Genomic DNA, 13,035 nt, shown 5'->3' on the forward strand with positions numbered 1-13,035 from the left:
AGTAATTGGGATACATTACTGTCATTCCACCAGAGTAAAAATTCGAAGTTTAGCTGCAGCAAAGACTTTTCAGGAACTGACCGTTGCAATCTTCTAGCACTTGTCACAACATTGTTTTTATAATAAATGCTCTAGCAAAGTTAATGTTGTAATCATCTTTTATCTTTGAAGAAACTAAACTTTCTGTAAAATACTTCACCACCCAAACAAAAATTCTGTTTTAAAAAGTATCTAACAGTAGTTAAAAGCCACTGGAGACATATGTATTTAAGTCAGCTTTGACAGAGCAAGCCCATCCTTCTGAATCAACAACTCTTGATTAAATGAAGCTGTAGAGATTGACTACAAAGAATGAAATTTAAAGCAGCAATAGTGTTACAATTCAAAACTATGCTCAACAGAAAAAAGATCTTAAGGGTAGAATGTACTGGAATGCAGAGGGTGAATTAGATTTAAAATAATTCAAACTACAGCTGCAATGAGATTTGAAGTCTTCCGTAAGTGTTCAACTTCCACATACATTTTAACTCCAAAGTGCCAAAAGGTTTACTGATGAAAATCTATTATCTAATGAGGTAATTAGAGTCAAAGGAACACCCGTTCTCTTGAGGGTTGGTTTAAACAACTAACCACTGGTTAACCTCAGTTTATTTAGAATGTGTTTTAGCTTTCTGTGGTAGTTCCACTATTTACTGGAGGTGGAACTTGAAACTGTGACCCTAAAGCATTAGCCTGGACCTGTAGATTACTGGCCCAGTGATATTACCACCATTCTTCCATAATTCAATCACGATAACCAACAATAGCTTCATAGCTTCACCCTCACTAAGAATGGATATTGAACTATTGTGGTGGGGTATGATCCACTGTAGGTTTCATTGGCTTAATAACCCAGTGATGCTACCACCATCTCACAAAAATTAATTTATTGATATTTTTAATCAGCCTGTTCAGCTGACATACATCCTGAGCAGGTGAGACTTGAACTGGGCATCCTGGGTCAGAGGTAGGGACATTACTACTGTGCTACAACTGGTCAATCCATGTAGATATTTTATAATCACCCTGTTCAGAATTATATCACATACCCCTGGGGAAGGTGGGATCTAAAATCAGGCCTTCTAGTTCAGAGGTAACAGCACTACCACTTTGTTACAAGAGTACCATAAGTGCCCATTAATTGTTAAATTATTCCTAGCAAGTTTCCTGTAGTACACCTGCCCCAGCTTGCAAACAGTAAAATGAGTCACAGCTTGCATTTTATGCCTTTATACACCACAGACTAACACCAATCCCTTGTATTTTTCAAACTTCGAATGAGATCTCCCTTCTAACCACAAGGGGCTTTCCTTCCCACTAACACATATTGGAGCAACTCCAAGCAAAGAGAATGCTAAAGCCTTGACACCCCTTCTTAGCACAAGCTCCAAGATATACAACTCTTGGTTTCTACTCCAGAACCTCAAAATTTCTGCAGATGTCAAAGGTGCTTTTTTAACAGAAGAATGACTGTGAGATCATACTATGCTACCGATAATTAAGCATGAGTCAGAAATTTTCATAGGGATGGACACAGAGAAGATCAAAGTCTAAAGTTCTCTTATGCTTGCTGTCCATTTTGAGGTAAACCTTTCAAGGACAGTGAAGGAAAATATATTCCGAAGACCTAATGTGCCTATTCTTAGTCCATAAAAAAGACCCCATAAATTGTCTGCCAGGATGCTACTTGGGATGCAAAGTCTTAGTTATGAGGGAAGACTTGATAGGCTGGATATGTTTTCCTTGTAGCAGAGGAGGACAAGGGGGAATCTGATTGAGGTATATAAAATATGAGAAGCACTGACAAGGTAGATTATGAGGGCCATGGCAAACTGTGTATAAGACCAGATGACATATGTTTAAAAAATGAGAAGTAACTAATCTAGAGGATATGAGCTTTTTTTAACCCAGAAATAAGTAAAAATATGTAATACACTGCCTGAGAAGTGGTGGAGGCAGATACTCACAATATTTAAGAAGCATCTGGATGAGTACTTAATATCACAGCATATAATAGGCATCGACCAAGTTCAGATAAATGGGACTAATATAGTTAGGTATAAAAACAGAAAATGCTGGAGAAACTCAGCAGGTTTAGCAACATCTGTGGACAGTAAACAGAGTTAACATTTCAGGTCCATTAATCTATGTTAAGAATGGTTCTGAAGGTTAAGTACCAAGAAGCACCTCAACTACCTCCTCATTTGCATGAATTTGTCACTATCCATTTTGGCAAAGTATTCAATCACTATATTTGCTTCCTTGCATAAAGACACTACTTCTCCACTTATGTTAAGGCTTTATTTTTGGGAAACATTGGGAAAGGAAAAGTGAGTGAAAACATACTTGATCTAGAAAGATAATTTTATGTACAAATGAAGTAATTAATTGTTTTACATTGAAGATATTTGTAGAAAGACATCCCTGCTCTCCTTAGTGAAGTTTTATTAAGACAAAACTGGAATTTGTAGATAACAATTAAACAAAGACAGCAATCTTAACATAAAGAGATTTGGTAAATTGAAAATTTTGCCTCCTCACCTCCTGTAAGATCTTTTGAGCATCTTCCTGGGTTTCAAAGGTAATAAACCCATACCTAAAAGAAAGTATGGACAGAAAAGTTACCACATACAGAGAAATTAAAATTTAGTGAAAATAAGACATACACATGGGTTAGAAAAGATCATATTGATGTGACAGTGATGCAAAACATTTTAATTATTTACAAAGTTAAAATTATGAATAGGAAGGGTTTAGCGGGATATGGGCCGGGTGCAGGCAGGTAGGACTAGACAGGGTTGGGGTATCTGGTTGGCATGGACACGTTGGACCAAACGAGTCTGTTTCCATGCTGTACATCTCCATGATTCTAAGCCACATTCTCAAGATAACTTAAGTTTTGTAAAAATGGTAACATCTCAGCTCAGACAGTGTATTAAAGATGTGAGGTTAGAGTCTGTCTATATTTCAATCTTGAGTCAGACTGGTTCCATTTCCAAACTAGGAATTTATAAAATAATATATGGATTGACTGCCTGCAAGTTGTGTGTTTTTTGAGCAAAAATAGAATATATCTGCAAATACAATTCTGCAAATGCAAATTCACCCCACAGATGTATGTGCGTGTGCGTGCATGTGAGGGAGCAAGAGAGAGAGAGAGCAAGAGATAGAGCGAGCCAGAGAGAGATAGTGTGAGTGTATGCATGTGAGTGTATGTAAGTGTGTGTTGCGTGTGTGCGTGCTTGGTAGTGTGTGCATGCGTGACAGAGTATAAGCCTTTGAGAGGGTGTGTGCATAGGTGTGAGTGTGGGGGCTGTACGTGTGCACCTGAGGGAGTGTGTATGTATGAGAAAGGGTCTGCGTGAGTGTGAAAATGTAAGAGCGTGTGTATGTGTGTGTGAACTGTATAGTGCAGTGGGGTCGCCTGTAGAGTGACATGAACCCAAGATCCTGGCTGAGGCCATCCTCATGGGTAAAGAAATTAGCTAGCAGCCTCTGCTCAGCCACTCTGCATTATTGCATATCCCAAAGTCCGTCTTGGAGGATCCGAGACCAAATGGCCCTGACTGCTGAAGTGTTCCCTGACTGGGAGGGAATATCCCTATCTGGCTTTTGTTGCATGGGGTCCATTCATTCATTGTCGTAGTGTCTGCTCGGTCTCGCCAATATCCATGTCTCAGGGCATCCTTGACTGCAACGTATGAGATTGACAATGTTGGCCAAGTCATATGCGAATCCGCCATGTACATGGTGCTGGTATCCCCAAGTATAATGATGGTATCCATGTCGACACTCTGATATGTCTTGCAGTGGTTGCCATGACAGGGTGGCATGATGTGATGGTCGATGTTGTCCTGAAGGCTGGGCAGTTTGCTGTGAACAATGGCCTGTTTATGGTTTGGCAGTTATTTAAAGGCGAGAAGTGGAGATGTAGGCAAGGTGCTCATCCTCACTGAAATTGTGTTGCAGGCTGCAAAGAACATGGCATAGTTTCTCCACTCTCAGGAAGTACTGGGTAACGAAGGGTGCCATCCATGTAGCACTACAGGTAACCCCAATACACTATACACTCTCTCATACACAGACAAGCACATATATACACACTCTACATAATCACAGAGTCCCGCAGACCCTCTCTCACACACATGTTCTCTCAGACACACACACATATACCCCCAACAGTCACACCCATGCACACACCATCTCACAGGCTTATACTGTCATCTCACAGGCTTATACTCTGTCACACTCACGTACACACTCTCCCAAGTATGCACACACGCAAACACACACTCTTTCACGCACGCACGCGAATGCACACACACACACACACACACACAGACACTCTTCATCACGCGCACTCTCTCACACACTCTCTACCTCTCTCGCTCCCTCACATGCACACACACATATAGGTCACAGAGTGATAGAGATGTACAGCACGGAAACAGACCCTTTGGTCCAATTCGCCCATGCCAACCAGACAGTCCAACCCAGTCTAGTCCCATTTGCCAGCGCACATTATCCCTCTAAACCTTCCTATTCATATATCCACCCAGACGCGTTTTAAATGTTGCAATTGTGCTCATATCCACCACTTCCTCTGACAGCCTATTCCACAGATGCATCACACTCTGTGTGAAAAAGTTGCCCCTGAAGTCTCTTTTATGTCTTTCCCCTCTCACTCTAAACCTATGCCCTCTAGTTCTGGACTCCCTGACCCCAGGGAAAAGACTTTGTCTATTTATCCTATCCATGCCCCTCATGACTTTACAAACCTCTATAAGATCACCCTTCAGCCTCCAATGCCCCAGGGAAAACAACCCCAGCCTATTCAACCTCTCCCTGTAGCTCAAATCCTCCAACCCTGGCAACATCCTAGTAAATCTTTTCTCAACCCTTACAAATTTCACAACATAGGAAGGAAACCAGAACTTCATGCAATATTCAAAAGTGGCCTAACCAATGTCCTCTACAGCCACAACATGACCTCCTAACTCCTGTACTCAATAGTCTGACCAATAAAGGAAAGCATGTCAAATGCTTTCGTCCCTATCCTATCTACCGCGACTCCATATTCAAGGAGCTATGAACCAGCACTCCAAGATCTCTTTGTTCAGCAACACTCCTTAGGTCCTTACCATTAAGTGCCTAAGTCCTGCTAAGATTTGCTTTCCCAAAAAGAAGCATCTTGCATTTATCTAATGTAAACTCCATCTGGCACTCCTCAGCCTAATGGCTCATCTGATCAAGATCCTGTTGTAATCTTTTTTGCTGTCAACTACACCTCCAATTTTGGTATCATCTGCAAACTTACTGTATCTCTTATGCTCACATCTAAATCATTTATATAAATTACATAAAGTAGTGGACCCAGCACTGATCCTTGTGGCACTCCACTGGTCACAGGCCTCCAGTCTGAAAAACAACCCTCCACCGCCACCCTCTATCTTCTACCTTTGAGCCAGTTCTGTATCCAAATGGGTGGTTCTCCTGTAATCCATGAGATCTAACCTTGCGAACCAGACTCCCATGGGAAACATTGTCGAACACCTTACTGAAGTCCATGCAGATCACGTCTACCACTCTACCCTCATCAATCCTCTTTGTTACTTCTTTAAAAATATCAATCAAGTTTGTTAGACATGATTTCCCATGCATAAAGCTATGGTGACTATCCCAAATCAGTCCTTGCCTTTCCAAATACATGTATCTCCTGTCCCTCAGGATTCCCTCCAACAACCTGCCCACTACTGATGTCTGGCTCACCAGTCTTTAGTTCCCTGCCTTGTCCTTACCACCTTTCAAAAATAGTAGCAGCACGTTAGCCAATCTCTAGTCTTCCAACATCTTACCTGTGACTATCGAAGACATGAATATCGCAGTAAGAGGCCCAGCAGTCACATCTGTAGCTTCCCACAGTTGTAGGGTACACCTGATCAGGTCCTGGGGATTTATCCACATTCATGTGTTTCAAGACATTCTGGCATTCCTCCTCTTTTATTTGGACACTTTTCAAGATGTCACCATCTATTTCCCTACATTCTATATCTTCCATGTCCTTTTCCACAGTAAATACTGGTGCAATATACTCGTTTAATATCCCCTCCATCTCCTGCAGCTCCACACAAAGGCCACCTTGCTGATCTTTAAGGGGCCCTATTCTCTCCCTGGTTACCCTTTACCCTTAATGTATTTGTAAAAACCCTTTGGATTCTCCTTAACTCTTATTTGCCAAAGCAATCTCATGTCCCCTTTTGCCCTCCTGATTTCCCTCTTAAGTATACTCCTACTGTCTTTATACTCTTCTCAGGATTCACTTGATATATCGTATCTATACCTGACATATGCTTCCTTCTTTTTCTTAACCAAAACTTCAATTTCTCTCACCATCCAGCATTCCCTGCACCTACCAGGCTTTCCTTTCACCCTGACAGTAATATATTGTCTCCTGACTCTCGTTATCTCACTTCTGAAGGCTTCTCATTTTTCAGCCGTCCCTTTACCTTCAAACATGTCCCCAATCAGCTTTTCAAAGTTCTTACCGTCAAAATTGGTTTTCCCCCAAGTTAGAACTTCAACTTTCAGATCTGGTCTATCGTTTTCCATCACTATTTTAAAACTAATAGAATTATAGTTGCTGGCCCCAAAGTGCTCTCCCACTGACAACTCAGTCACCTGCCCTGCCTAAACACTTTAATACTATGGCAGTCCCAGGCTGTGTTTGGAAAGTTAAAATTCCTTACCATAACCACCCTATTATTCTTACAGATAACTGACATTGCCTTACAAATTTGATTCTCAATTTCCCTCTGACTATTAGGCGGTCTATAATACAATCCCAATAAGATGATCATTGCTTTCTTATTTCTCAGTTCCACCCAAGTAATTTCCCTGGATATATTTCCGGGAATACCCTCCCTCATTACAGTTGTAATGCTATCCCTTAACAAAACCACCATTCCTCCATCTCTTGTCTTCCTTTCTGTCATTCCTGTTGCATTTGTATCCTGGAACATTAGCTGCCAGTCATATTCATCCCTGAGCCACGTTTCTGTAATTGCTATGATATTCCAATCCCATGTTCCTCACCATGCCCTGAGTTCAACTGCCTTCCCTGTTAGGTCTCTTGCACTGAAATAATTGCAGTTTAATTCATCAGTCCTACCTTGTTCTCTGCTTTGTCCCTGCCTGCCTCAACTGTTTAGCTCACTTCTTTTCTCAACCATACCAGTCTCAGATTGATCTCTTTCCTCACTATCTCCCTGGGTTCCCCACTCCCCTCACCTTACTAGTTTAATTCCTCCTAAGCAGCTCTAGCAAATCTCCGTGCCAGTATATTAGTCCCCTTCCAATTCAGGTCTATGGGGTGAATTTGTATTTATAGAATTGTATTTGCAGATAAATTCTATTTTTGCTCAAAACGCACACAACCTGCAGGCAGACAATCCATATAACATTTTATAAATTCCTACTTTGGAAATGGAACCAGTCTGACTCAAGATTGGGATACAGACAGACTCTAACCTCACACCTTCAATACATTGTCTGAGCTGAGATGTCACCTTTTTTTTATAAAACCTTAAGTTATCTCGAGAATGTGACTTAAAAGAAGTTCTGGGATTTACATATTGATGAATCAAATCTGCAACCCATTCTAAAAGATGAAAGACTTAACAGCAATCTAGGTTTGTTCAATATATCCTTTTAACTTCAAGACACTGTGATCTTTTGCTATAAATTCTGTGTCTTTTGATCCTGCCCCACTCGGTACCTGATGGAGCAGCACTCTGAAAGCTAGTACTTCCAAATGGACCTGTTGGAACTTTAACCTGTTTCTGGGTGATTTTTAAATGCATTAATTATGTAATTTCAATAATCCTGGCCAATATTCTGCCATGAAGCATTGAAAAAGCACTTGAGACAGCCAGTTAAAAAGTTGTCATGATCATAGAGTCATATCGCATGGAAACAGACCCTTCAGTCCAACCAGTCCACGCTGACCATGTTCCCAAACTAAACTAGTTGCACTTGCCTGTGCTTGGCCCATATATCTGCAAACCTTTCGTATTCATGTACTTATCCAAATATCTTTTAAATGTCATAACTGTGTCGGCATCCATCATTTTCTCTGGCAGTTCATTTCACACATGAGCCACTCTCTTGTGTAGAAACGTTGCCCTCACATACCTATTAAATCTTTTTCCTCTCACCTTAAAAATATGACCCCTTGTTTTGAACTCCACAACTCTAGGGAAAAGACCCTTACCATTCATCTTTTCTATAGCCTTCATGATTTTACAAACCTGAATAAGGTCACCCTAAACCTCCTATGCTTCAGAGAAAAAAGTGCCAAAGTTTTCAGTCTATTTTTATATCTCAAACCTTCCGTTCCCAGAAACATTCTGATAAATCTTTTCTGAATGCTCTCCAGCTTAATAATATCCTTCCTATAATAGGGAAACCAGAACAGCAACCAATACTCCAGAAGAGACCTCACCAACATCCTGTACAACCTCAACATGACATCCCTATTCCATCTGTGGCTTATTTGAATCAGACCTAATTTTTTTGACAACTTCTCCAGATAACACCCTTGAGTATACCATGGTCACCAAACTAAGGTTTATGCCATGATTTTACTACAGGGCAGGGCAACAAAGCAACCCAAAGTTGATTTCAGCCTGACTGATGATTACATGCCATGTAGTTGGCATTATTTTGAATTACACAATAGCTGCCTTACCAACTAAGTGGCTCCTCCTTATTGTATGATGAAAACTAAAATCAAAAAAATGAGCAAACAAGCTCAAAGTCATAAGTGAGTTTTGTATTTACCTTAAGCACTATAAAATTATGAATTCTGTGAATTGTGTAAACTGATTTCCAATTACTGAGTACGGATGACAAAATCTGTCTTTTCACTTTCTGAGCATTTTAATTGCAACATAATTCAAAAAGTTTTGATACCAAGAGTACACACCCCCTTCAAAAAATTACTCTTAACTCTGCATGATGTCGGCACCTCTTACTTACTCACTTGGAACACATCACTATTTTTCCTTGCCCACTGCTAACCACTGTGCCAGCCCAGTTTAATCACTTGCCTTGTCATATTCCAAAAGAAATCATTCCAAAAAAGGTTGGAATGAGCCAAGACAGGGAGCTGGGTGAAGCCATTTGTATGTGCACTCCCCTCAAGGAGAGAATCCTTTCCTAATGGCAGAGGACCTTAGTGACTCATGTGGTGATGCAGAGACTTCCATGTCATAGACCATGCTGCTCTTCCATTACTGTCAATGTATTCTTAAAATGCTCAAGCTTCAAACCCACTTCACAACTCTTAATCTCGTCTGCAGGAGACACTGGTGCCCGCAGCATTGTAGCTGCCATGAAGTAACCAGCCCCTTAGAATATCATTTCCTTCTCCACTGCTTGAGGAAGAAGCCACAGATCTTTCAGAGGAAGCACCAGCAAGGTTTCTCTCTGCAACCTCCACCAACTCAGATACTGACAACTCAGCTGAAGTGGATGTCACCTTCTGGTGAGCATATCACTAACACAACTCCAGCCTGGCGATGAAACACCCGAGGTCCTTCGCAACCGGAGTGATGTTGGAAATCAGGCATCTGTTGATCCCCAGGTAGGAGAGGATCCCTCAGTGTTTGTGATGAATAACACACTAAAATATACAAGCAAACAAGAACAACAGGCAGAAAACTGAGTCGAACATTGGAAGAGTCAACCAATACCATCTCTGGTGTCGCCTAGAGCATATAAGCCTCTGAATATGTTTGCAGGCAGGTTGCTTGCTGTCTTGGAGACCCAGGCTGAGCACGTTCCATCTTCAATCTGCACTGTATCACTCCAGTCACGAGCACTCAACACCAACAGCAAAGCAACAAGGGGACGAGGGCACTTTACCATACCCCAAATATCCTTCCTCACAATGAGAGGTTGGTGCCAGGCAGCAGCAACCAGAGAGAAACCACTTACAAGATCCCAAAAGGTCTACTTGAAGGCCATTCCAGAGGTGCACAGCCCTCCAACTCCAGCCTGCTCATAATCCTCACTCGTTGCGAGTTCAAACTGAGGAATGTGAACTTGCATCTATGCAAGTGCCCTCAACATGTCAAGGCCCTTTAGCCACAAAGACCCTGGGGTTGCCCATTCAAAAACTCAAAGACAAATGACTTGCACTGTAGGACAATCTCCATGTACTCCAGAATCCTTAAGTGCAGCTAGACGTAATGGGATGAAGTAGGAAGACCTTCTGAGGGCAAATCAGTGGCATGGGAGAATCTTCATTACATTATTACATTTGTAATTATATGTTCATTTTGTCACCAGCTCTTATGAGTGATTGTCATTTTAATTGTATCTATAAAGAATGGACTTAGAGAAGTGAGTCATCTTTAGGACTATACAACATTCTAACTCTGTCCAAATGACAATTTTCCTTTTCATTGCCTTTATACTACCATGAATATTTATCATGATTGAATGAGGGAATGTATGATGCTGTGACGACTTCCATAAGTTTGTAATGTTAACTTTTATTAAATAACTGTAATAGCATAAAAAGATCAAAGCAGTAAGATACACATTAAGATGCTTTCCTCTTTGGCCTCAAAATATTTACAGTTATAAAAAAAAAATTTCATGCAATTCCTTTCTCTTGGAAGAGATTCACAAAGAAATTCTATTGCATGCCTTTGGCTGACATTGCTTCAGCTGTAGAATACTGAAGGTGCTGTTTGTTCTGAAGAACATCCTCATTGTGTTCATATAATGCTGAAGCTTTCAGGATCTCATTGACCATCATACAGATTTGGTGCTCTCTCCAGCTATTTGGAGCAAACAATCCAAGGGTTACTTTATCTGAAAGGTACTGCAACGAGCTCCCAAGCATAACCTGCATGGGAATTTGACGCGGAGAAGACATCTTGCGGTGCACAGCTCCAGTGGAAGAAGGTGTTGCACTCCAGATATTCTCGGCATCATGACATGATCCATTGACCAGAAATTCTAAACAGAATATACAAACACCTCCCATCTCTCAACTGCTTGACATTCCATGGAAAAAATCTTCACCAAATCATGAGAGCACCTATGGCTGGGAACTCCACTTTAGGAAGATGTTCCATATCCAATGAAGTTGATGATGGTCCTGGTCGTTCAGATAGAAGTTTCTTATCCACTTTTGTGGAAATTCTTAGTGAAGCACATAGAGACAACCACCAATTCTGTGCCTGGATCCATTCGAGACAGTTCCAATGAGCCTAGTGGGCAATACCAGAAACAAAGCAGCCCCTCAGTTACATGATTATTCAGCAGTTGCAGCACACACAAACAACGGTTGAACAGTGTACTGAGAATATTGGATCATGCAGGCCTCCAATAAGGAGGATAATGAAATGCTTCTACATGGACCTTGCATATTGGTGAACTGAATCAGAGAGATGTGTGCTCTCAAACTTTCTGACACAAGTACAGTAAGGGATCATATGCCTGGAAGCAATAATGAAAACCTCTCCCACCATCCTGGACTAACCTAATACCCAAACAAGGCAGCAATCCATATATAGATGCTTTAAACTACAATATACCTTGTGCAGGATATGCAGCTATGGAAAGGTCCTTGCAACTTTTGCAAACAACATAAAACCTTATAGCTTGCTTGACATTATTTAAGCTACACAGCCATTTGTAAGATTAATGATCATGTTGAACGTTATGGTCAAGAACGCTTGTGGCCAGGATTTTTAGTCAGCATAGTATGTCAATATATGAGGTTCACATACAGAGTTACGTGATTACAGATATCTTTCATCTAAACTTGACTGTGCCCATTTAATGCTATTCCACTTGAAAGGGCCTCACAATGCAAAAATAGAATCCGCTCCCTCAGGGTGAAAAGAAAGATTACTCCACTCACCCTGTGAGTGCACATATCTGTTGTGAGGATGGCTGTTACCCTCAGCAATAAGAATACCTTTTTGAATACTGCTGGTGGGGATGGCTTACCAGGGAAAAGCCATAGTTGTCAGGTCTCTGGCACTGAGGCTCAGACGGGAAGGGGGCAGAATAGAAAAGTGCAATGATAGGGGACTCAATAGTTAGACAGATTGACAGGACATTTTGTGATCAGGAATGGGACTCCCAGAAGGTATGTTGCCTCCTCGGTGCCAGGATCCGGAATGTCGCCGATCGGGTTTATAGGATTCTGAAGCGGGAGGGTGAGCAGCCAGAAATCGTGGTACATATTGGCATCAATGATATAGCCAGGAAAGGGACTGACGATCTAGACAGTGATTACAGAGAGCTAGGTTAGAAGCTGAAGAGCAAGACGAGTAGTGTTCTCAGGTTTGCTACCGGTGCAACAATAGTGAGGTGAGGAACAGGCAGTGAGTACAGCTGATGCAGGAGGCAGGGCTTTAGATATTTAGATCATTGGGATGCCTTCTGGGGAAAGTGGAACCTGTACATGAAGGACGGGTTGCACCTGAATTGGAGGGGTACAAATGTCCTGGGTGGGAGATTTTGCTTGTGTGGTTTGGGAGGATTTAAACTAGTTTGGCTGGGGTGGAGGGGTGTGAACCAGAGCTACATATCTGAGAGGGGGGTAGTTTGACATGGGGTGGTGACAGGATGTAGTGAATCTATCAGGAAGGTTATTCATATGATGCAAAAAAAGGATCGGTTAAAGTATATCTGCTTCAACGCAAGGAGTGTCAGAAATAACAGTGATGAACTTAAAGAATGGATCAGTACTTGGACTATGATGCTGTGACAATAACGGAGATGTGGGTTTCACAGGGGCAGGAATGGTTGCTAGGTGTTCCAGGGTTTGGAACGTTTAAAAAGAACAGGGAGGGTGGTAAAAGAGGAGGGGATGTAGCACTGCTAATCAGAGAGTGCATCACAGCTTCAGAAACGAAGATTGTTGAGGAAGGATTGTCGATTCAGTCAGTATAAATGGAAGTCAGGAACAGC

At 41.5% G+C, this 13,035-nt stretch overlaps 1 protein-coding gene across 1 annotated transcript in view; it reads right to left on the minus strand.

Moving 5' to 3' along the window:
* dazl (deleted in azoospermia-like) overlaps positions 1-13,035 on the minus strand; it is a 157,994-nt gene that overhangs the window by 112,900 nt on the left and 32,059 nt on the right. The window contains exon 4 of the mRNA XM_060828127.1: positions 2,581-2,635. Coding sequence (XP_060684110.1) covers positions 2,581-2,635 — 55 coding nt within the window. The remainder of the gene's footprint in view (positions 1-2,580; positions 2,636-13,035) is intronic.

Source organism: Hemiscyllium ocellatum, chromosome 7, assembly GCF_020745735.1.
Source record: "Hemiscyllium ocellatum isolate sHemOce1 chromosome 7, sHemOce1.pat.X.cur, whole genome shotgun sequence".
Classification (NCBI taxonomy): Eukaryota; Metazoa; Chordata; class Chondrichthyes; order Orectolobiformes; family Hemiscylliidae; genus Hemiscyllium; species Hemiscyllium ocellatum.